Source organism: Cervus elaphus, chromosome 5, assembly GCF_910594005.1.
Source record: "Cervus elaphus chromosome 5, mCerEla1.1, whole genome shotgun sequence".
NCBI lineage: Eukaryota > Metazoa > Chordata > Mammalia > Artiodactyla > Cervidae > Cervus > Cervus elaphus.
This window is the reverse complement of record NC_057819.1, coordinates 9431001-9455863: the sequence shown is the minus strand read 5'-3', so window position 1 is coordinate 9455863 and position 24863 is coordinate 9431001. Positions and strand designations below refer to the sequence as shown.

At 54.8% G+C, this 24863-nt stretch overlaps 1 protein-coding gene across 2 annotated transcripts in view; it reads left to right on the top strand.

Annotated features, from left to right (window-relative positions):
* Positions 1 to 22730, top strand: part of TRPV4 (transient receptor potential cation channel subfamily V member 4) — a 50105-nt gene extending 27375 nt beyond the window's left edge. For both annotated transcript variants that reach the window (XM_043901572.1, XM_043901571.1), the window contains 15 exons: positions 626 to 1043; positions 4266 to 4438; positions 8711 to 8863; positions 9604 to 9744; positions 10358 to 10656; positions 11511 to 11690; positions 13102 to 13260; positions 13482 to 13574; positions 13833 to 13906; positions 15021 to 15186; positions 15426 to 15492; positions 17280 to 17596; positions 18873 to 19000; positions 21235 to 21356; positions 22043 to 22730. In XM_043901572.1, the coding sequence (XP_043757507.1) occupies positions 658 to 1043; positions 4266 to 4438; positions 8711 to 8863; positions 9604 to 9744; positions 10358 to 10656; positions 11511 to 11690; positions 13102 to 13260; positions 13482 to 13574; positions 13833 to 13906; positions 15021 to 15186; positions 15426 to 15492; positions 17280 to 17596; positions 18873 to 19000; positions 21235 to 21356; positions 22043 to 22200 (2616 nt within the window). In that variant the 5' untranslated portion in view covers positions 626 to 657 and the 3' untranslated portion in view covers positions 22201 to 22730. The remainder of the gene's footprint in view (positions 1 to 625; positions 1044 to 4265; positions 4439 to 8710; positions 8864 to 9603; positions 9745 to 10357; positions 10657 to 11510; positions 11691 to 13101; positions 13261 to 13481; positions 13575 to 13832; positions 13907 to 15020; positions 15187 to 15425; positions 15493 to 17279; positions 17597 to 18872; positions 19001 to 21234; positions 21357 to 22042) is intronic.
* Positions 22731 to 24863: the final 2133 nt, after the last annotated feature.

Below are 24863 nucleotides of genomic sequence, written 5' to 3'. Positions count from 1 at the left end.
ACCCTCGGAACCTCAGTTTCCTGTTCTGTGAAATGGGGTCATAATGATGGCGCTGGGAAGTTGAGGGAGACTGACTCCCGCAGTGAGTTCATGTGTATTTCCTGGGCACCTAGGGCGCCCGCAGCACGCATTCCATGGTTCTGTTTCAGCAGGTGCTTTCTGTGTGGCAGGCACAGCACAGGCCACCTGATCGCACGCGTTCTGCTTTGTCCCCATTTCATGGATGAGGAAACCGAGGCTGTGAACCATCGGCTTTCCTGTCACATGGTGGCTAAGTGCAGAACTTGGATTCAAACCCTGCTCTGGGTGCTCCAAAGCTGGTTTGGTTGGCCAGGAGTCAGCCCCAGGCTCTATGTTTGGGGACCTGGTGTGATTCTCAGGCCCTTCCCTCTCCAGCTGATGTCCAGGGTAGCTGGACCCGAGGAGGACTCGTGTTTCCAGGTCCCTGAATGGGGCTCCTGTTGCAGCTCCTGCCGGGGGCTGGCAGCCAACCACATCTGGGAGTGGCCTCCCTGCACCCCTGTCATTACAAGGGTGGCTTTGAGCAGCTGGCGGCACTGCTGTTTGCCCACGTGGGAGGGGGGCTTCCTGGAACCGGCCTGACGCCCCTCCCGTTCCCTTGCAGGCCGAGCCGTGTGGACGGGTACCCGGGGCAGCATGGCGGATCCCGGCGAAGGCCCCCACGGCAGCCCGGGGGAGGCCACCGAGTTCCCCGGGGATGAGAGCGGCCCCCCCGGCGGGGAGGCCTTCCCCCTGTCGTCGCTGGCCAACCTGTTCGAGGGGGAGGACGGCTCCCCGTCGCTCTCGCCAGCTGATGGTGGTCGCCCCGCCGGTCCAGGCGACGGGCGCCCAAACCTGCGCATGAAGTTCCAGGGCGCCTTCCGCAAGGGGGTGCCCAACCCCATCGACCTGCTGGAGTCCACCCTGTACGAGTCCTCGGTGGTGCCTGGGCCCAAGAAGGCGCCCATGGACTCACTCTTTGACTACGGCACGTATCGTCACCACCCCAGCGACAACAAGCGGTGGAGGAGGAAGGTCATAGAGTGAGTATTGCTGGCTGCCTGGCCAAGGGTCTCCTCTGTATTGAATTCACCCATCCACCCATCCACCCATCCATCCATCCATCCATCCATCCATCCACCCACCCACCCATTATATACTCATTCATTCATCCAGCTACCTGTCTTTCCATCTAGCCATCCACTTGTCCAGTCCATCCATCTACCCATCCACCTGTCCATCACCTGCTCACTCAAGTATCTGTCTACCCATCTATCCATCTGTCTATCCAGTCATCCTCTCATACAACCAGCCTTCCATTTATCCACCATTTTCTCCCCAAACATCCACCCATTCTCCTATCTACTCACTGTTTCTATTCATCCAGCCAGTCAGCTATCAAACTATTTATCATTCATTCATTCATTCCATTTCCATTTCTCTCTTTTGTTATTTCTCTTTCCTTCTCTCTTTCTCTCTTATCAGCTACCCGCCTTTCCACCTGTCCATCCGCTTGTCCAGTTTATCCTCCATCATCACTCATTCGGATACCTATCGACCCATATGTTCATCTGCTGTCTCTCTGTGTAGCCATCTCTGCATGACACCCCCTAAGAACCCTCTCGGGCCTCTGTGCGTGTCTGGAGGACAGTCTTGAAGTCTGCATGTGTCCTGTTGTCCTCTGGCCCTCCTCTGTTCCCCCATGCTGATCACAGACTCATTCACGCCCTTGGATGAAGCCCACCCACCTTCTCAGCCCCTGCTTGGTCAGGAGCTGTCTGTCTCCTTTGTTTATTCACTGAGTCACCGGTTTGTTCAGTGAATGTTTTGGACCACCCACCACATGCCAGGTTAGGGAAGGGGTTGGCCCTGGGGCTCCAGGAATGAGCCAGGCCAGATGCTGCCCCTGCTTAGCTTAGATACTGAGTAGCTGTCCCTGGCACCTTCAGTTTGGAGGGCAGAACACTTAAAAAGCAAGTGAGTAGACAGTTCGCTTTGGGCTTATCTGGTGGTCAAGAGGTTAAGACTCCATGCTCCCAATGAAGGGAGTATGGGTTCAGCCTGCTCAGGGAAGATCACGCATGCTGCTTGGTCAAAAAAAAAAAAAAAAGAAAGAGTTCACCCTAGAAGAAGGAAATGGCAACCCATTCCAGTATTCTTGCCTGGAAAAGTCCATGGACAGAGGAGCCTGGTGGGCTGCAGTCCATGGAATTACATGACTGAGCCTGCATGCATGAGGAGGGTGGAGAGAGATGGGTTGATAGCAATAAACTGGTAGAACTGAAAAAAAAAAAGAAATAGTTCACCCTGGGGGAGGTGCTGAGGTGAGAGGGAGTTGATACAAGAAACATAATCCAGGTGGACTTCCAGGAGGAGCTGACATTTAAGCCCAACTCTAAGGGGTGAGAAATGGCAGCCACACAGGGGATTCATTGGAAAAGCTCCTGATGCTGGGAAAGATTGAGGGCAGAAGGAGAGGGGGATGACAGAGAATGAGATGGCTGGATCTCATCGACTCAATGGACGTGAGTTTGAGCAAACCCTGGGAGATGGTAAAGGACAGGGAAGCCTGGTGTGCTGCAGTCCATGGGGTCGAAAAGAGTTAGACACGATGAACACCATTCCAGGTGGAGGCTGGAGGGGCTCGAGGTCTCCAAGGAGCACAGTCCGCGAGCTGCAGGATGAACTTTGTAACCTCCACTCAGAAGTGGAGACAGGCCCAGGGCAGTAAGGTGCCCCGGTGCCCGATCCCCTTGGAAGGTCGCGTTGGAAGCTGGTGGGCTCTTCATCTCCCTTTCCCCCTCCTTCAGGCCCTCATCCCCACCGCTACCTCAGACAGCCAGGGCTGATGGCTTTGGAGGGGCTGCAGAGGACTTGGGGGGGGTGATGCGGCTGAGCAGCTGAGGTCTTCAGAGACCCCGAAGGCTGCCTCAGTGAGGACGGGGGCAGGGCGAGGGTGTTCTTTTCATTTTTTGGCTCAAAGGTCACAGTTCAGGAGCAGATGAAATGGGGGCTGCCCTAGCCTATGTGCCCCCCAACTCCGATGTCCAGAAGCACCTCTTCTCCCTTCCTGGTGCCCCGTCGCTGGAGGCCCCATCCTGGGGTGCAAGGTCTGGGCCCGGGCAGAGGAACACCTCGGTGACCCCTCGCCCTTCGGCCCCACCTCCTCTGTCTGGTTCCCTCTCTGCTCCCCTCCACTCTCCCCTTCGCACTCCCCGTCTCCCCCTCTCCTGTCCGTTCCGTCTTCATTTCACAGGCTCCTCCTGCCCCCCAGTATGTGCTGGGTGCTGGGTGGGTGAGGATGTGACACAGAGCGTCCCTGCCCGCACGGTGCCCCGGGGCCAGCTCTGCGCCAGCTCTTTGTCTTTCAAAACCTGGCACACAGTAGGTGCCCAATGAATGCTTATTGAATGGCTAAATGACTGTCTGTTTTTGACCTTCTTTCCTTCTCCATCACTTCTCCTCCCCCAGCCCTCCCCACCTTATTCTTTCTCCACCCGCCTCTAGCTCAGCATTTCTTCCACACATACAGGCTTCGGACACCCAGTAGCACTAAATAATGACAGGAACAGCAGCTAACGTTTATCAGTGTTGACTATGGTGGGGCCTTGAACTAAGCATCTGTGTTCACGGCCTCATTTGTCTCAAATGTTTGTTGAATGAATAAATCAAGCAGTGAATGATTTGAATAAATGATAGAGTTGCTTTACCTTTTAGTCTGGTATTCCTCCTTTCTGTCCTTAGTATCTTTTTCTCTTTCAGTCTCTGGCTTATTAAGCACTTAATAAATGACAAATGGATGGATGGATGGGTGGATGGGTGGGTGAATGGGTGGGTGGGTGGGTGGGGGGAGGGATGGAAGAATGGATGGGTGGGTGGGTGGGTGGATAGATGGATGGGTGAGTGGATGAGTAGAGGGGTGGGAGTGTGGGTAGATGGATGGATAGGTAGATGGATGGGTGAGTGAATGGGTGGATGGTTGGATGTATGAATGGGTGGATGGATGGATGGATAGGTAGATGGATAGATGGGTGGGGACCTTGTGAGCTTCTTTCTGTCTGTTTCCACCCAGCACACAGTAGGTGCAAGGTAGAGTGTTGGGGTAAAACATTCTTCTGTGTCTCCAGATGTCTCTCCCCTCTCAGCCTGGCCCCTCCCTAGGGCTCCAGCTGCCCTCCCCTACAATCCTCCAGCCTCTGAGGCTGGAGACCCTGAGGGTGGGCAGGGGATGAGCCCTCCTGTCACCCCGCTTCCTCCCCCTTCAGGAAGCAGCCACAGAGCTCCAAAGCTCCTGCACCCCAGCCGCCTCCCATCCTCAAAGTCTTCAACCGGCCTATCCTCTTTGACATCGTGTCCCGGGGCTCCACCGCTGACCTGGATGGGCTGCTCCCCTTCTTGCTGACCCACAAGAAGCGCCTCACGGATGAGGAGTTCCGGGGTGAGCCACTCAGGAATAGACGGCGGGCCCGCTGGAGGTTGGGGGACGCCTGGCATCGGGGGCCCCCTTTCCCATCAGCATCTTCTCTTGGGTCAGTGGGCTGCACTAGCCAGGAAGAGCACTGGACAGGGAGTCTAGCCCTGTGTGTCCTTTCCCATATTACTTAACCTCTCTGGGCCTTGGCTGCCTTTCTGCATTCATTCAGCTTTTATTTATGGAAAGTGTCATAGGTAAGCAGGGTCACATTATAGGCTGTTTCTTTACCATCTGAGCCACCAAGGAAGCCCAGAGTCTATACACCTGGGCTCAGATACCACCTCTACCACTTAAGGGATCCTTGGCCTCTCTGAGCCTCAGTTTCCTCATCTGTACCCTGGGGAATAGTCACAGCGTAGCCCTGGCCTCTGCGGACAGAGAATCCCATAGTGTTGAGCACAAGGCAGCCAGGGTCCCAGAAGCCCCTGTCCTGTCTGGGGGAGCTCTGGAGGGGAGAGCAGGGTATTCCTCCTTCTGCTCTCCAGGTTCGAGCCCCACCCCTGCCCAGTTCTCTGGCTCCCCACTGTAGGCTGGAGCCCCGTCACCACTGCCCTGGGATGTAGCCCAGACAGCTCCCTCCAGCCTTGTCCAGGCTCAAACATCTGCCCAGGGCGCTGGCTCCCTCTGTTGCCCCGGCCTCTCTGCACATCAGGGGGGGTAGCCTGTGAACCCCTCCACCCTAGTCAGCCCCATGCTGTGTGCCAGGGACCAGGTGAGCTGTCATTAATTGGCCAAGTGACCCCACAAATCAGTATAAAATGTCGAGAGTTGTGGCACCTGCCAGGAAGGAGGGCCTGTCTCAGGTGGGCTGGCCACAGTAACAGGGCTGACAAAGCTCCAGGGAGATCAGATATTTGGAGACTTTAGGTATTTCAACCAAATTAAGCACCTAAATAGGCTGACCGGGTCTGCAGTGTGTTTGTCACACATACCTTTTCCAGCCAGACTCTCTGAACACCAGAATGATACTATGCTGTATCACTGTGTCCATCAGAAGAGAATTACCGGACTTACAAAAAGCATTCATTCATGCTGCCCAGCCAGGGCGCAGACGGTATGGCCTTGTTTGGGGCATGAGCTTAGAGTTGTCGGGGGGGATGGGGTCCCCCTCTCCCCTCAGAAGGTCTCCTTGATGCTGCAGATCTCATTTGGTGATCAACCACATATAAGCTGTGGCCAAATGGCCCCACCTAGCCCCCCAAGTTCATCAGGCAAAAGTGGGGAGCCTTGGAGTGGAGGGAGCCCCTGTGAAAAAGAAATCGTGGTGCTTTGCCTTTGGCGGGCAGAGCAGTGCCAGCCTGGACTTGCCAAGACTTCTCGTTTCTCCTGAGTTCAGGGCTGGGTCTCTGAGCGCAGGCTGAGTTCGGGCAGGTGGGTCTGCGTGAGCCTGGGTTGGGCGCTCTAAGGCCGGCTGGGGGAGGTTCCTGACATTGTACAGAATAAGGCAGGTGTAGAGGCGGATTTACTGTGAGGCTCACTGCTTAGGCTTCAGGACTCTCTCTTGCTCTGGCCCCCGGTACATCTGTGGACCTAACTTGGAATTTGTAATTGTGTGTTTATTTTCATAAACAGGATCCCCAAATTGCATGTCTTGAGCTCCGCAAACACTGGCTCCACCCCTGCATGTTTTTCTAGCCAGAGGTTCATGAGCTCATTGATTCTTAAGGGAGTCAGTGACCACCCCCTCAAAAGTTTGACAACCTCCAACTGAACAGTTTATTTAGGGCGCCTGGCTCCAGCCTCCCCAGTGGGCAAAGCCACTTCGCCACCTGGTGGTGGAGTCCTGTGACTGCAACCACTCCGGATTTCTGGCCGAGCCTGTTCTTGGCTTCTTATCCCAGGACCCAGGTTGGCAGCCCCATACCCTGCTACAGCCTGGGTCCGGGGTTGCGGAAGTCCAAATCAACGGTGTGGTCCCACACCCTACATAAACCGCTTGAGCCCTTGTGGTTTGGAATTCCTTGCAGGGCACAGCTTGCCCCTTCACTGAATGTGTATTTACTCAACAAGTGGTTATTGGGCACCCACCAAGCATCAGGTGCGGTGCTGACCTGGGGCAAAAAATGATGAACAAAGCAGACTTTGACCCTGTCCTCAAGTTTCTGTCAGTCTCAGGTGTGAGACCGACATTGATCAAGCCATCACAGAAACAAATACACAATTACAACCTGTAACTGTGTGTCCACAAAGAAGCTGTGTTGGAGGATTTGACTTGATCAGGAAAATCTGAGAGAGCTTCCGGGAGGAGGTGACACTTGAGCTGAGTCTGAGTGAATTGCAGTTAACCAGGTGGGGGAAGGATTAGAGAGAAGGTTAAAAAGAGGCATGTGCAAAGGCCCTGTGGCTGTCCGTGACCAGAGTGAACTCAGTTGCTCTGTGGAAAGTGGATTCAAGGATGTCCAGAGAGGCTGGTGGAAACCAGGCAGGTGTCCTGGGCATGTGAGAGAGATGCTGGCTGGGCCAGGTTGTTGGCAATGGAAATGGACAGTGGTGGAGGGCTTGGAGAAACAGGTAAAACTGGTGGGGACTCGCTGGGGGAGAGGGTGTGGGAGAAGGCAGGACGAAGACGAATGACAGAGGTTTTGGCTGGCTAGGGACATCAGTGTCTAAGACGGGGACACATGCAGACTGGGTTGGGGTTTGGGGAATGAAAGATGATGAGGTCAGCATGGAGAGTTGCGACAATTCTAATTTTCTAATTCCCTGTCAGTTAGGAAACAGACTGATCCACCTCAAGGCTCGTGGGTCTGAGCAGACTCCCCAGGTGCTGCGGCCAGCATTCGGCGCCCCCACCTTATGCAGATGGAAAGCTGAAGCCTGTTCTTATTCAGTACATAGTTACCTGCTGTCGACACTGGGCTGGGTCCCAGGGATGTAGCAAGAAACAGCCAGAATGAGGCTTATCTGAGCAACTTCACTCCTAGGGGCGGTGGGACTGGAATTCAGGTCTCTGTGAGTCCGCAGGTCTTTCCTTCTCTCCACTGATTCCTGGCATCTAAGGAGAGTCTCAAAAGCATTTCTGTAGAATAATAACTGCAACAGTATTACTGAGAATGCCTGTCTACCTGGTGCTGGGCTCATCAATAATATCTATTAGCTTATGATTTCTCTTTGTAGGCTCAATGTAGTGAGACAGGAAATGGAAGCGGAGAAAAGGTCACACACAAATCAGGAATGGGGATAAAGCCTGATTTGAGCCCCAGGGGTCCAGGCTCCAGAGCGAGCCCCTCAGCCCACTCCTGCCTCTCCCATCCCGTGTTCCGTTCAGGCCCCCTCCTGCATCGGGCTGTGTTGCCCTGTGCCTGGTTAAAAGTCCTCTTTTCATTGACTCTCTTTTAAAGATATAAATCCACTCATGTCATCATAAAAATTAATACAAGGGAAAGAAAATCGCAAAGAGATATTAGCAAGCGTTAGGGGGAGGTGTTAAAGACCCCTTAGTACCAAACGGAGATTGACTTCACGGGAGAGATTTGACAAGGGGCTGACCCCTTGCACACCTGGGCATTTGCTGTTTTTATTTGCTGCCTCTGCAGGAGCCCCCAAATCCTCTAAGATAGTTTCCTTTCTATTATAGCTCACAGCCCCCCACTTCGGGGAACTCTGCACTCTCTCTGCTCCCCTCTAGGGGCACTAGTGCAACCACTTCATGGGTAAAGGATCTGTGTTCAAGCAAAGGCTGCCTCCTGGGTCTGTTTTTAGAGGTTCCCAGTCCTCCTCAGCAGATTAAAGGCTCTGAGAAGTCCTGTAGTGAAAAAATGGCGGCGGTTGGCTTTGATTAACCCAGCATTCCCCCTTTTTATCTGTTTTTTTTTAAAGTCCCCTCCAGGGACTTCCCTGGTGGTCCAGTGGTTAAGACTTGGCCTTCCAAAGAAGGGGGCCTGGATTTAATCCTTGGTCAGGAAACTAGATCCTGCTTGCTGCAAATAAACCGATGCAGACAAATAAATATTTTTTTAATGGTCCATATTAAAAAAAAGTCCTTCCAAATATGCTTTGGTAAGTACCATCTCTCTGCAGGCTGCAGCTTCCCACGTTTTAAAGACCTTCTGCTCCTCTGAGTTTCTTTGACCTTCTCAGTACCCTGGGGTGGGGTCGGGGAGCAGATGGGGGCCAGGCTCAGAAAGGAGAACGCGGCCAGGGCCTCTGGCTGCCTGCCCCGTGCCCTGTCCCCCGCTGCCCGGCACTCTGGGCCTCGGGCCGAGCAGTCCTCTTCTTGCACGGGTCTCCCCGCAGAGCCGTCCACCGGGAAGACCTGCCTGCCCAAGGCCCTGCTGAATCTGAGCAACGGCCACAACGACACCATCCCCGTGCTTCTGGACATCGCCGAGCGCACGGGCAACATGCGGGAGTTCATCAACTCGCCCTTCCGAGACATCTACTACCGAGGTGGGGCCCCGGGCTGGGCGGGAGGGGGGCTTGCTCCCTCCTCACTTGTCCAACCCCTCCTCGCCCCCAGCAACGCCTCACTTCAGCCTGGGCCTCGAGCGCCAGCATGTCCTGGAACTAGCTGTTAAATGAATGAACAAATGGACTGAAGAACAACAATAACTACCCCTTCCGACTTTAAAATTTTGAGTTCCAGAATCGAGGGTTCCAAGGTTCTCACATGCAATGAGCCGAAGGGGCCGTGAACCTGGAAACCTGGACCCAAGATGCTCTGGTTTTGGAGACTCTGAGGCTTTGTGATAATAGTCCTGTGAGCCAACAGCTTGAAAAGGCAGAGGTGTCACCAGGCCCAGCTCCCTGGATCTAAATTCTGAGATCCATGAATCCACCTTGACGTTTCAGATTCCTGGATGTCAGATTCAGAGGCTGTGAATTTTGCGTCCCAAATCCTGTGAGACCATGATGCTGTTGTTGCCTCTGGTGTGAAAGGCTCTTACGAGTCTGCAAAGTCCCCACATTTGGGGTCCTCCAAGTTGGATATCCCTTGAGCCTAAGCTCCTGTGGGTGTGATGCAGCAGGTCTGGGACCTCAGGCCTCAGAGACTCCACATCCGGGAATGTCTGAAGGTCCCCTTGTTGCCCTGGGGTGGATCTCCACCTTCTGTGCCCCAGCACCCCCCACATCTAGTCAGAGCTCTGCACCCCCCCGGCCCCTGATGACTGTCCCCCACCTCCTCCCAGGCCAGACCGCCCTGCACATCGCCATCGAACGCCGCTGCAAGCACTATGTGGAGCTGCTGGTGGCCCAAGGAGCCGACGTCCATGCCCAGGCGCGGGGCCGCTTCTTCCAGCCCAAGGACGAGGGTGGCTACTTCTACTTCGGTGAGGAGGGGCCTGGTGGGGGCTGGGGCACACAGGGCAGAAGCTGGGGGCCGCGGCGGGTACACGGTGGTGCTGGCAGCCCTGACACCTCCCGAGACACCCAGGGCCGCGCTGACCACAGGCTGCCTCATTGGTCTTGGTCACTGAGGTCTCACTTTTGAGGAGTAGAGCATCACCTCGCTTGCCTGAGCCTCAGCTGTCCCGTCTGTGCAGTGGGCATCGTGATGGGATCAGAGGGCTGTGGTGGGCTCTCCCCCACCCACCCCACACCTTATCACTTGCATCCTCTGATCTGACTTAAGCTGGCACTGATGGTCAGATGCAGGGTCCAAATGGATCACTGCCATGGCCCAGTTGGACCCATGAAAGATTTTAAATTTCCACCCCCGCTTAGACACATGTTATTTGGGGTTCAGAGACAAAGTCCCTCAAAGAGTCTCTCACGGCCTCCGATGTGGCCATACCTCAAGTAGCCACATCCGTCTCCCCCCGGGACATCGCCCCCAGACAGCTGCAGTCGGCCAGGGCTTGTTCACACTGACCGTGGGCGCCGTGTCCGCCATCACGGCGTCTCCCAGGGGTGGGGCCCCGTCGCTGACCCCCTGCCCCGCAGGTGAGCTGCCCCTGTCGCTGGCCGCCTGCACCAACCAGCCCCACATCGTCAAATACCTGACGGAGAACCCACACAAGAAGGCGGACATGCGGCGCCAGGACTCGCGCGGCAACACGGTGCTGCACGCGCTGGTGGCCATCGCCGACAACACTCGCGAGAACACCAAGTTCGTCACCAAGATGTACGACCTGCTGCTGCTCAAGTGCGCCCGCCTCTTCCCCGACAGCAACCTGGAGGCCGTGCTCAATAACGACGGCCTCTCGCCCCTCATGATGGCCGCCAAGACGGGCAAGATCGGGGTGAGTGCGGGGCTGGGTCACCACACACACACACACACACACACACACACACACACGTGTGTGCCCGGAGTGCCGGGCGGCTGCTGCTGGCACGTGTTATTGGTGTGCACGTCCACCTCCCATCCGGCCCGCCCCAGAGTGCCGATGCTCTAGCTCAAGAGCTTGCTGTGGCTCCCTCTTGTCCAGCAAGGCCGTTCAACTTCATCGCAGCGCCTCTCTGCTCATCCCACCCTGCTGGATGCTCACCGCCCCACTCCCACCAGCCAGGGCCTGCCACTGACAGAGGGCTGCGCCCCAGAGCTGCAGCCCTGCAGTACTCCTCTGCCCTTCATGGCCGGCGTTCTGGCTCAGCCCCTAACCTGCTGTGTGGCCTCAGGGAACATCCTCCTTTTCTCTGAACCTCTGTTTGCTCATGGGGGCTTCCCCAATCGCTCGGCGGTAAAGAATCCACCTGCAGTGCAGGAGACTCAGGAGACATGAGTTCAATCCCTGGGTCGGGAAGATCCCCTGGAGCAGGAAATGGCAACCCGCTCCAGTATTCTTGCCTGGAGAATCCCATGGACAGAGGAGCCTGGCGGGCTGCAGTCCATGGGGTCACAAAGAGTCGGAAACCACTGAAGCGACATAGCACACATGCTCTTTGCTCATCTGTCAAACAGGATGGTGAGGGTAAGAATTAAACCAGGTGATGTGAGGAAAGCATCCAGCAGGTGCTCAGTAAATGTTTTCCCTCACCCATCCTGCTCTCTGGGGAGGCGCTATTTGCTGGGGTCCCTCCCATGTGAGTGGCCCAGTGGCAGTACCCCTGCCCATACCCCCTCCCCAAACCCCCTGATCCTCCTCCTCCCACACAGATCTTCCAACACATCATCCGTCGGGAGGTGACAGATGAGGACACCAGGCACCTGTCACGCAAGTTCAAGGACTGGGCCTACGGGCCGGTGTACTCCTCACTGTACGACCTCTCCTCCCTGGACACGTGTGGGGAGGAGACCTCCGTGCTGGAGATCCTGGTGTACAACAGCAAGATCGAGGTGGGCGCAGGGCAGGAGGGGCCAGAGCAGTGAGTCTGGACTGGGTGCAACAGAAGAGGCCAGCCAAGTGCCCAGAACGGCATCTGGCATGGGGGGAATGGCAGGACTGTAAGGGCCAGACTTCAGGGGCGCGCAGGACTGGTTCAGGGTCCTGGCGCTGTAACTGACATGCTGAGTGACTCGGGACAAACTCCCCAACCTCTCTGAGTCCCGGCTTCCTCTTTGGTACCATGCGGATAAACACAGAGCCTTTCCCATTGGGTTGCTAGGAGGACCAAATGAACAGCCAGGCGCAGGGTAAACATTATGTGTCAGCTATTATCATTAGCATTTGTTATATGAAGTTTTTAAAAGCTCTCTTTTTAACTTAGCAGTATTTTATGAACATTGTTCTGCACCATTAAATATTCTTCTGCAGTATCATTGCTGCGTGGAAAAGTACCACATTCTAATTAACCATTCCTCTATTCTTGGTCGTTTGAGTTTGTTTCTGCACTTAACTATCAGGAATAACATTGCAGTGGCATCTCTGTGACTACATCATTGCACATATCCTTGATGATAAAGAAACTCAAATCCTTAAAGAGACAGGATGCTGCACAAATGGGGCAGAAAGCCCTGGGGCCTGCGTACAGAGGGTCTTCCTTCTAGCCCTGGCTCTGTGAGTTTGGACAGATGCCTTCTCATACCAGAGCTCACTTCCCTCATCTTTCAAATCAGTGACCAACCTGATTTAAACTGGGGGTGGTGGTAGGTTTTAGCATCTCTGCTGCAAACTCTGATTGATTGGTAGTGTCTGCCCAGGAAACTGTATAGAGAACTATTGTGTGGGACTCAATTATTGCTGTCTGTCCTGGGTTCAGACTTGGAAAATTGTGGTGAGTCAAGTATTTATCATCCTGGGGCTAAATTTCTGAGTTCCCACTTCCTGAATCAGAATGTCTGAGGTTGAAACCCAGGGGTTTATTTATTTATTTTCACTAAACATTTTTTGGCTGCAGCATGTAGGAACTTAGTTCCCTGACCAGGGAATCTAATTCATGCCCCCTGCCTTGGGAGTGCGGAGTCTAAACCAGTGGACTTCCAGGAAAGTTCTCAGGGATTTATGTGTTTTAACAAGCTCCATAGGTGATTTTGGTGCCAGCAACTTGGCAACATCCACTGATTAGAATTTGGGGACCACAGGAATAAATGTTCTTTCAGGAGCTTTCTAGCTCTGGGTTCTGTGAGTCTAGAACAGGCTAGAAAGGTAAGTTGGGACAGAACTGGGCAGAGCCTCAAATGCTGAGCCCAGAAGTCTGGGTGTCACTGAAGAACGGGTCAGGAGGAGAAAGAGCTCTCGGGGCAGAGGGTGGGGGACGGCGTATTGGAGTCAGCCTGTCCACCCCCTGCCTACCCTGCTCCCCTACAGAACCGCCACGAGATGCTGGCCGTGGAGCCCATCAACGAACTACTGCGGGACAAGTGGCGGAAGTTCGGGGCCGTCTCCTTCTACATCAACGTGGTCTCCTATCTGTGCGCCATGATCATCTTTACCCTCACTGCCTACTACCAGCCTCTGGAGGGCACTGTGAGTGACCGCGAGCTCGGCAGGAGCTGGGGCACAGCTGGGTCCCCTGTGGGAGGTACTGGAGAAGGTTTGGAACAGGGTGGGGAGGTGCCCCCACACCCAGGGGGAGGAGGGGTGAGGGAGGAGGCTCCACGGAACCCAGAGGTTTGGGCTGTTGGGGAACATCTGGATTTGGAGCGGCTGGGTGAGGACTTACATGCCCCTTGCCCGCCCCCCACCAGCCGCCATACCCTTACCGCACCACGGTGGACTACCTGAGGCTGGCCGGCGAGATCATCACGCTCTTCACTGGGATCCTGTTCTTTTTCACCAACGTGAGTGCTTGGCCCCAGCCTCACCCTGCCTTGACCCTCCTGTCTCTCCACCTCTTTAATTTGTTTAATGTTTGGCCACACCCCATGGCACTCTGAACTTCCCCAACCAGGGCTCAGACCCGTGCCCCCTGCGTTGGGAACGCCGAGTCTTAACCACTGGACCTTCAGGGAAGGCCCCCTCCGCCTCTGTTCCCTCCACTGTCCGCTCCACACTTCTGCTGACTCCACCTCTCTCACCCGCCCCCTCCCCTCCTCCAGATCAAAGACTTGTTCATGAAGAAATGCCCTGGAGTGAACTCTCTCTTCATCGACGGCTCCTTCCAGCTACTCTAGTGAGTAGAGGTCCCTGGGGTGGCAGCTTCTGGGTGAGGAAGGTGGGGTTGGGAGGGACATCCTCAAGGTTTGGTGGTGGGGGTGTGTGTGACTCTTATTAGGAGTGAACTCACCCAGCCTGATCAGCTACTGTAGCCCAAAGTCAGGCCATTGTCAAGTAAAACAGTCCTCTGGTTAAAGCAAGATTCTGATTGCTAGAGAGTTATCACTGTATGCACCATGGATAGAAATAAATGTAACCTCCTATGCTTGTGATTGATTGCTAATGTCTGCCAGGAGTGCCCATGTTAAGGCTGTGTCTGTGTTCAGTGGGAAAGAGTGCTGGGGTTGATTAATGATGTCTGCCTGGGGCACAGGATGAATTGCTGCATGTGTGTTACGTATTTTCCCTTTTTCTTAGAGTTAGAGAACGATGAAAATTCTGGGGGGGTAGGACTCCATGCTTCCACTGCAGGGGGCACAGGTTTGATCCCTGGCCAGGGAACTAGGATTTCACATGTCACATGTTAGGGCCAAAAAAAAAAAAATTTCACTAAGCCACAAAATCTCCACTGAGCATCACTGAATCTTCCTCTAGCAACTCCAAAGGACATCACTTTGGGTTCTGGTAGGGCCCCAGGGCAATTACACACACATTGGTCGCCAATTAATTTTTTGAAATAATTACTAATTTTTTTTTGGCTGCACTGGGTCTTTGTTGCTGCATGCAGACTTTCTCTGGTTGTGGCGAGCAGGGGCTACTCTCTAGTTGTGGTGTGTGGGCTTCTCCTTGTGGTGGCTTCTCTTGTTGTGGAGCATGGGCTAGAAGTTGTGGCACACAGGCTTAGTTGCCCTGTGGCATCTTCCCGGACCAGGGATTGAACCCATGTCCTTTGCATTGGCCAGCAGCTTCTTAACCACTGGACCACCAGGGAAGCCCAGTTGCCAGTTAACTGAGGATTCTGGTTAACAGGATGCTGGGGAATTCCATGAAGCCACATGGTCTCATGGTCTCTCTTCTGGGTGGCATCAGGACATCTTAGTACCTAGAAGGGTTGGGGGCCTGCCCCCTGTCCAGGATCTCATTTGCCCCTCTCTCCTCTGGCTCCTCTCATGGTCTCTGCTGCCCTGTAGCTTCATCTACTCCGTGCTGGTGATTGTCTCAGCGGCCCTCTACCTGGCGGGGATCGAGGCGTACCTGGCTGTCATGGTCTTTGCCTTGGTCCTGGGCTGGATGAACGCCCTTTACTTCACCCGCGGGCTGAAGTTGACGGGGACCTATAGTATCATGATCCAGAAGGTACGGGGCGGGTGGTTGCTCCTGGACTTGTGTGTGTCCTTGGAGGGAGCTGCACAGACCACATATGCACAGACAGTGCCGCTGGCCCTGAGGCTGTGGGGCAGTGTGGGGGCAGCGGGCAGGGCCTGGACATGGGGCGGGGCGGGGTGGAGCTGGAGAGAAGGTGTGGGATGAGGAGTTGGGAAAGCGAGAAACCACGTGTCTCATCTCTGCCTCCGTATTCCCACCGGGGTCTCCAGATCCTCTTCAAAGACCTTTTCCGCTTCCTGCTGGTCTACGTGCTCTTCATGATTGGCTACGCGTCAGGTGAGCCCTGGGGGCCCAGGTGGGCCTGACGGGGGTGGTACTGGGGCTGGAGCAGCCGCCATGGTGTGTGGAGGAGAATATCCAGCGTTTGTAGGGTTCTCATCGTGTGCCTGGCATTGAGCTAAGTCCTCTCCCATCCCTGCCTCGTTTAATCCTCCCAACAAGCCTATAAGGGAAGTGCGTTTCTTATGACCTTAGTTAAGGAAACTAAGGCTTAGCTTAAGTAAGGTTAAATAACACGCCCAAGTTCAAAAGCTAGGAAACAGTAAAACTGTCATCTTAGCTACTGTGGCAAAAGAAGCCACCCAAAAACTTAATGACTTTAAACAACCACCATTTTTATTTTTGGCTATGTCCTACAACATGTGGGATCTTAGTTCCCCAACTAGGGATCAAACTGGTACCCCCTAAAGTGGAAACATGGAGTCTTAACCGCCAGGGAACTCCCCCAGACAACCACCATATATTATTATGCTCAGGTCCATGGGTCTCCTGGGTGCTTGTGCTGACCTGGACCAGATTTGGGCTCCCGTGTCTGTGCTCAGCTGGCGGATTGGCTGCAGCTGACTAGCGTAGTTAGGGGTGGCCTCCACTGGGGGTGACTTTGCTGTCTTCCTCGGGGTCACTCATCTCTAGCCAGCTAGCTTGGACTTGGTCACACGGTGGCCTGAGGGTTCCCAGATGTGAGCGGAGGTGTTTGAGGTCACTGCTTGGCACAGTGTCACTATCTGTCTCACCTTGTTGGCCAAAACAAGGCTCAGCCTGACTCAAAGAGTGGGGAAACGGGAATTCCCTGGTGGTCCAGTGGTTAAGACTCTATGCTTCCACTGCACGGGGCATGGCTTCAATCCCTGGTCTGGGAACTAAGATCCCATATATTGTGCAAACAGCCAAAAAATAAAAAGAGTAAAAATCAAAGAGTGTGGAAATAGATTCTACCCTCTTGGTGGCAGGAGCTACAGAGCCTCTACTAGGCCGTCTCCTTGATGTCACGATGCCTTGGGACCTCAGTGGCACAGGCCATGGGGGCGGGACCAGGGTTGGGGAAGGTAATCAAGCTGTTGGGCTGGTCCCCAAGGGGCGGGTGACTGGCCATCCGACGCCCAGGATCCAAAAGGGAGCAGGACTCAGAGGCTTCATCTGGGCTTCTTGGGAAGGGATGAGCACCACAGTTAGCTGACATCTGGAGGGGGTGATGGCCTTAGTGAGCACAGCTCTGGGGGCAGTCAAGGCTGGTACCTAGTCTCAGCTTCCTCCCTTCCTTTCTGTGCTGCTGTGAGCTGGGAAACAGGAACACGAGAGTGAGTCTGCCCCTGGAATGCTGGCATCCCAGACTCCCAGGGCCTCTAAGAACAGTCAGCTCTCAGCCTGGCTCTGACATGTGGGCTCAGACGGTTCTCCGCGGTGGGGACGGTCCTCTGCATGGTGGCATATTTGGCATTATCCCTGGGCTTGACCCAGTAGGTGCCCGAAGTGTCCCTCCTCCACTTGTGACACCAAAAATGTCTCTAAACTTGCCAAGGGTGCCCTGGGGGACAAATTATCCCCGGTTGAGAACTACTAGACTGAGTCCTGGGACCCTCTTCCTTGTTAACGAGAGTTTGTGGAAAGAGCAAAGGCTTTGCATGCAAGAGGACCCAGGTTCAACCACTGGCTTGGCTTCCCCTCTGGGTGACCTTGGGCCAGCCTCCCCGCCCTCCCCAGGCCTCAGTGTTCCCCTCCATCAAGTGGGAAGGGGCCTCCCCACCTCTCACCCTCCGTGACCGTCACTGCCGTCCCTCCCGCAGCCCTGGTCTCGCTCCTGAACCCGTGTGCCAACTTGAAGGTGTGCGACAAGGACCACGCCAACTGCACGGTGCCCACCTACCCCTCATGCCGCGACAGCGAGACCTTCAGCACCTTCCTCCTGGACCTCTTCAAGCTCACCATCGGCATGGGCGACCTGGAGATGCTGAGCAGCACCAAGTACCCCGTGGTCTTCATCATCCTGCTGGTCACGTACATCATCCTCACGTTCGTGCTGCTCCTTAACATGCTCATCGCCCTCATGGGGGAGACGGTGGGGCAGGTGTCCAAGGAGAGCAAGCACATCTGGAAGCTGCAGGTGAGCCCGCCCCGCCGGCCGCTCTGCCCCTGGGGTCGCCTGGCCTGCTGCGCCTCCTCAGCCTGGTGCTCCGCACGAGCCGCATCTCCCCATTCCGCCTCCACTACCCTGTCTGTTTAATGGGCACGGACGAAGCCTGCAGGTCTGTTTCCAGGTGGCTTCTTGCCTGACCAGCAGCTCAGCTTCCCTTGCAGTCCCATTCACGGGATGCAATCAGCTTCCCCCAGCTCCAGGGAGGGAGCGCTTTTGGCACCGGAAATGCTCAGAGAGCCTCACATTTCAGTGGGGGTTCCACATGGAGCCCGGGGGTAGTAGCTTCTGTGCCCCTGCCGGGCCCAAGACACCAGGCTGGCATGGGAGCAGGCCACCCCAGAGCCAGGAAGCATCAGCATCAGATCAGAGGGGCTTCTACCAGCCCAGGGGTGGCTTCCAGGCTCCCCACTCTCACTGCCCCCCGACCCAAGCAGATGTGGTTGGTGTGCACGCACTGGGAGCTGCTGCCTTTGTTTCCCACTGGTTTCTGTGCAAGCGAAGGGAGCAGAGGTCCTGGGGGGAGGGTGTCGTAGCCAAGAACTGGGGTTCCCAATAAGCAGCCTTACCCCCGCGAGGCCCGGGAAGGCAGCCCCCACACTTACTGTGACTTGGTACATTTTCAGGAAATGGCACAGTGAGGAAAAACAACTCCACAAGGTCCTTCCCCCAGGTCTGGGTCTCAGGGGACATTGGACCTGCTCTTACCCTTTATCCCTACTGCTTCCCCCCCCGGGCCTCAGTTTCCCTTCTGGATGTAACTTGTAACACGCCAACTCGCAGCCCATGGACTAGATTTGACCAGCAAAGATTTATTTGTTTTCTGCATCACTATATATTTTTAAAAAACTTAATGCAAAAAAATTTTAATTGAGAGATTTCATAGAAAAATTCAGATTTCTGGCCTTTCTTGAAAAGTTGGAAGCAAGGCGGGCCCACGTTCTTGGGTGGATGAGAGATGGCTGCCCCCTTTACAGGGATGGGGGTCTCCTGCCTGCCCTGGTCTGCCCCAGTCCCCACCCCTCCCTGGGGGCGCCCAGCACCGAGGGGACACCTGTGTCCTGGGGCACGGGCTGCTGACCCTTCATTCATTTTCTCTGGCCAGGTGCCTGTGGGTATTTGAGTCTTTAACGCAGGGGTGGCGGGAGCTAGAAAGCCCGGTTCTCTGCGTCATTCCTGCCTTGAGAACAGTTAGGCGAGGCTGGGTGCGGCTCACCCACCGGCCGCCCACCCTCCCTCCCCGCAGTGGGCCACCACCATCCTGGACATCGAGCGCTCCTTCCCCGTGTTCCTGAGGAAGGCCTTCCGCTCCGGCGAGATGGTGACTGTGGGCAAGAGCTCGGACGGCACTCCAGACCGCAGGTGGTGCTTCAGGTGAGGCCAGGTTGGGCGAGACCACCGGGCCTCCTTATGCTTTCTACCCATTGCCGCCTCTGAGCCACTGAGGCCCCCGGGGGCCTGACCGGAGCTCAGTTCCACTGGCTGATCCTGTGGGTTCAGTTCACAGCCTCGGTTTTTTCATCTGTGAAATGGGGACAATGATAGCATCACGCTCTTGGCCAGCTGTGCGGATTAGACAGGTTGGCATGTGAGATGTGCCCGGCCAGCCCCCAATGCACACTGGGGCAGACACCCTGAAGCAGCCAGTATTACTGCTCTCTCTTTTGCCGGAGGAAGCAGACTCAGGGGCAATGCTTATCCTATGGCACCACCCTCTATTGGTGATGCAATGGAATGGGTTTCAGGGCTTCAATTTTTAAAAAAGTATTAAAAAATTTTTTTAATAAATAAATAAATAAAATTTTATTTGGCTGCCCTGGGTCTTAGTTGTGGCCTGTGGGATCTTTGATCTCTCAGTTGCATCTTGCAGGATCTTTAGTTGTGGCATGGGAACTCTTAGTTGCTACATGTGGAATCTAGTTCCCTGATGAGGGATCGAACCTGGGCCCCCTGCATAGGGAGTGTGGACTTAGCCACTGGACCACCAGGGAAGTCCCCTCAGAGCTTTAATTGAAATGGAGAAACTGAGCTATCAGCAGCTTCCAGGGCTTGGGACGTTACCCAGATGCACGGGGAGTGCCAGCTTCTTCCGGGGAACCCCTGGGTGAATCTTGTCTTTTACGAGGACTCATTCTTTGTAATGTGGTTGCCAGCATGGAGCATCAGCATCATGCTTGGAATCAGGCAAAGTCAGTTTCCACTATGACAGCCCCCGCTGCACAGCCCTGTTTTGGATCCAAAGTTCAAATCTTGACTGTGATTTATCAGCTTTGTGACCTTGGACGAAAAGTTCAACCAGCCTCAGTTTCCTCATCTGTAAAATGGGAGCAAAGGATGTATCTTCCTTGCTGGGTCCTGACCCATAGCACTTGCCCCCCACAAAATGGAAATTGAATAAGAATAACTTAAAAAAAGAATTTTAGAAAGTAAAAATTGGGACTTCCCTGATGGTCCAGTGGCTAAGACTCCTCATTCCCAACACAGGGGGCCCAGGTTGGATACCTGGTCCTGGAACAAGATCCTGCATGCCACAACTAAAGATCCCGCATGCTGCAATGAAGATCACATATCCCACGTGCCACAACTAAGACCCAACACAGCCAAATAAATATTTTAAAAGAGTAAAAATTATCTCGAGCCCATTTGGGCCCAAGAGGGTATAAACTGACTTTATGAGGGTGTCTCAATAATAAGAGTGAGACTGTCAAGAAAGAGGATGTCCATCCACAGATGAATGGATATATAGACATACAAATAAGGTCTTTGCAGGCAATGGGATACTATTTAGCCGTGAAAAGGAATGCAGTACTGATGCAGGCTACATCGTGGATGGATCTTGAAAACCTGAAGCTAAGTGAAAGCAGCCAGACACAAAGGCCACATACTGATTGATTCTATTTAACACAAAATGTCCAGAATAGATAAATCCATAGAGACAGAAAGTAGAACAGAGGCTGCCGGGGGCTGGTGGGAAGGGGGATGGGGAGCTACTGCTTAATGGGTACAGAATTTCTGTTTGGGGTGATGAAAAGGTTTTGGAACTAGGTAGTGGTGATGGCTGCACAATCTTAGGAATGTATTTAATGCCACTGAATTGTACGCTCTAAAGTGGGTGAGGGACTTCCCTGGTGGGCCAGTGGTTAGGACTCCGAGCTCTCACTGCTAGGTCCTAGGTTCCATCCCTGGGTAGGGAACTAAGATCCTGCAAGCTGAGTATAGAGGTCAAAAAAAAAAAAAAAAAAGAAGAAGATAAAGTGAAATAACAAATTTTATGTTTTATCTATCTGTCTATATATATTATCAGAAATTAAAAAAAAAAAAAAACAAGGACTTTCCTGGTGGTCTAGTGGCAAAGACTCTGCGCTCTCAATGCAGTGAGCATGGGTTCACTCCCTGGTTGGGGAACTAGATCCCAAGGGCTGCAACTAAGACCTGGTGCAGCCAAATAAAAATAAATGATAACATTTTTTTTTATTTAAAAAAAGAATAAAAAAAGTAGGAGGGTGTGCTGGAAGGCTGGAGCTTGGAGGCTGCCTGGGGGTGGGGAAGGGGTTCTATCTCTGGGCTGGGGGCTCTCCTTGACCCTGTGTCCGCTGTGGCCCCACCAGGGTGGACGAGGTGAACTGGTCTCACTGGAACCAGAACTTGGGCATCATTAACGAGGACCCGGGCAAAAACGAGAGCTACCATTACTACGGCTTCTCACACACCGTGGGCCGCCTCCGGAGGGGTGAGTGGGGGTGCTCAGGGGAGGTGTGGGGGGACTGAGGGGCGCAGAGGGGAAGCCCTGGTCATCCTCAGCACCGGTTTGTTTGGAGCAGTCCTGTCCCTTCCCTGGGACTCAGCATTCACGTCTGTAGAATGGGAGGCTGTGATGGGCTGGCCGCCGAGCTTCCCCTGCTGCCAGTGACAGCCTGGGCCCTCGCTCCACTCAGCCAAGCACACAGCTGGGAGGCCTCGGGCTTGCAGGCCTCATGACCCAGGCTTGAATCCTGATTCTTTCATTTTACTCCTGTGTTCCCAGGCGGGCTCCATGACCTCTCTGAGCCCGTTACCACCTCTGTAAAACAGGCATAATATACCTCCCCCTTTAGAGCACTGACTTGCCTGGTGGCTCAGACGGTAAAGCGTCTACCTACAATGCGGGAGACCTGGGTTCGATCCCTGGGTTGGGAAGATCCCCTGGAGAAGGAAATAGCAACCCACTCCACTACTCTTGCCTGGAAAATCCCATGGACGGAGGAGCCTGGTAGGCTGCAGTCCATGGGGTTGCAAAGAGTCGGGACACGACTGAGCGACTTCACTTTCCTTTTCCTTTAGAGCACTGCTGAGTGCCTGGTACACCAAAGGCGCTCAATATATATGTCATGCACTCTCTGGCCACCCTCACCCCGCACTCCCCCACTCTCACTACAGATCGCTGGTCCTCGGTGGTGCCCCGCGTGGTGGAGCTGAACAAGAATGCCAACCCTAACGAGGTGGTGGTGCCTCTGGACAACGTGGGGAACCCCAGCTGCGATGGCCACCAGCAGAGTTACCCCCGCAAGTGGAGGACTGACGACGCCCCGCTCTAGGCCCTGTGAGCAGGAGCAGGGTCCCCTCCGCCGCCCATTTCCCGTCCAGCTGCATTTCAGAGGTGCCACCCACCAGGGTGTGCCCCCCCCATACCCTCCTTCGACCCCCAGAGGTGAGGGCCGGGCAGAGATGCCGGGGAAGCCCCAGGACCCTCTGGTCCCCAGGCTCCTGCCCACCCCCACCCCACCTCCCTGGCCTGGGCATAGGACGCCTGGTCGCCTGTCTCACTCCCATGGAGTCACAGTAAGGGACACCAGGGCCTCTGCCCACCGGGACTCAGCCCCCGCCTCTTCATTTATTTATTTGCTCTGCTCTCAGGAAAGTGGCCCAACCCCCCGCCCCAAACCGGAGCCTGGCCGGGGCCCCAGGACCCTATCCCAGGTGCAGGGCCGGCTGCACGGGCCACCCTGGGCTGAGGTGCTGTGGCTCTGATCAGGGGCCGGGCCCCCGGGGCGGGGCTGCGCCTTCTGTGCGTTCTATCTGGGGGTCTGGGATTGTCGGTGCTCAATAAATGTTCATTGATGGTGGAGATGGTGGGGAAGATGGTGGGGGAGTGGTAGCAGGCATGGGGGGAAGACAGCACGGAGACGGGTGAGCCAAGAGATACCTCTGTGGTTGGGGGTAGGGTGCGGATAAGAAGGCGGGGCAGGAGTTACGACCAAGGCGGTGCTCAGGGTGATGGTTGGAGGGGCTGGACTCAGGGGCCAGTGGTGACTGAGAGATGGGGGAGAGCTTGGGGTGTGATGGGGAGGTAGAGATGAAGGGAGTGAGGAGGAGAGGGTACTGGTGGAGGCATAATGGTGCTGTGGGGAGACAGTCAAGTCTCTGGAGGTGCTGGGAGAGGTGATGACATTGTTGAGGAAAAATGATGCCAGTGGGAAGATGGTAAAGCTCATCATGGCAGAGTGATGTGGGTTCAGGGGGAGTAGGCAAGCAGCTGGGAGGGGCAGAGCAGAGGCCGAGACGACAGCCACGGAGGTGGGTGAGCCATCTGGTGTCCAGTGGGGTGACGGTGAGGGTGAGAGCAGCCCTAATAAGGACAGCAGGGCCCACTGGAGTCGAGAGAGAACCTTTGGTTGGGACCACACACCAGCGGAGCCGTGAACGTGAGCTGGAGCTGAAGGCCGACCCGCTTCCCTTCTGAGGGCCGCCCATCTCCCCAGGGTCACACCCCACTGCTGATCCAGCCCCGGGGCAGCTCCAAGCCTCTGGGCATGAGAAGGGGCCCCCCCAAATACCCGATCCTGCTGCTCCACCCTGGATGAATCCACAGCCAACTGGTTTCCCTCTGACCTCCCAGGTTCCCGGTCCCGGCTCAGACCCTGTCTTAGGACCCTTCTGAAGCTTTAGTTGAGAAGAGCTTGGGACTCTGGAGAACCTGGCCAAGGACAGCTGCTGTGGGAGATACACAGGGCGTGGGGTCTGAAGACCCGGCTTTACACCCTCTGCCCCCCTCTGCCCAAACAGTGGCAAAAGGTCACTTTACTTTTCTGGGCCTCCATGTTCCCAGTCTGTTAGAAGGATGTCAGTTACTTGAAGGATGGGAGTAGGCTCAGCTATCTGAGAATGAAGGGGAGACTCCTTGTATTACCACTGAGGGTGGCTAGGGGGCGCCAACCTTCCCACAGACCCATTCTTTCCATCTCCCTCTACGTTGGCTTCCGGGGACTGATGGGCTGCCCTTGTGGTCCACGGATGACCCAGCTTCTCCCAAGGCTACTTGCTTCCTCATTCCAGCATTCTTTTTTTTTTTTTTTTTTAATAATTTTATTTATTTATCTTCGGCTGTGCTGGGTCTTTGCTGCTGCACAGGCTTTTCTCGAGTTGTGGTTAGTGGGGGCTACTCCAGTTGCGGTGCCCGGGCCTCTTATTGCAGCGGCTTCTCTTGCGGAACACAGGCTTTAGCACTCGGGCTTCAGCAGTTGCGGCACGCGGGCCCTAGAGCGCAGGCTCAGTAGCTGTGGCTCACGGGCTTAGTTGCTCTGTGGCATGTGGGATCTTCCCAGACAGGAATGGAACCCGTGTCTCTGGCGTTGGCAGGCGGATTCTTTACTACTGAGCCACCAGGGAATCCCTCCAGCGTTCTTAATGGAGGTCCCAAGCGCCATTCTGTTTGGATGGACTTGGGTCACGTGTCATGCCTGCGCCAATCCTACCCTGGGGGATGGGATACCCTCCCCGGCTGAGCCAAGCCTTCTGGGGAATGGTAGGTAGGTCCTAAACTCTTGAGACTCGGTGTCCTCATCTGTAAAATGGGCGCAGACTTTGTGAAGGTCAATGATTCCCTGGGCTTTTCAAAGAAGAGAGAATTGTGGCTGTGGTGTTCATACATTTACGTGTTTGGGGCAGCAAGTCACAGAAAACTTATGTTGGCTTGAAGAAAAGAATATTTATTATCTCAGCAAGATGTCCCAAGTTAGGGAGGGCTGTGAGGCTGGTTAATGCAGTCTCTGTGATTCATTAAGGGTTCTGCCAGCTCATTTATTCCTTCAAGCATTTATCAGGCACTGTGCTAGTCACCACCCACCAGGTGTGCTGGCTTTTTCCTCATATGTGCTGTGCTTAATCGCTCAGGCATGCCCGACTCTTTGTGGCCCCATGGACTGTAGCCCACCAGGCTCCTCTGTCCATGGGGATTCTCCAAGCAAGAATACTGGAGCGG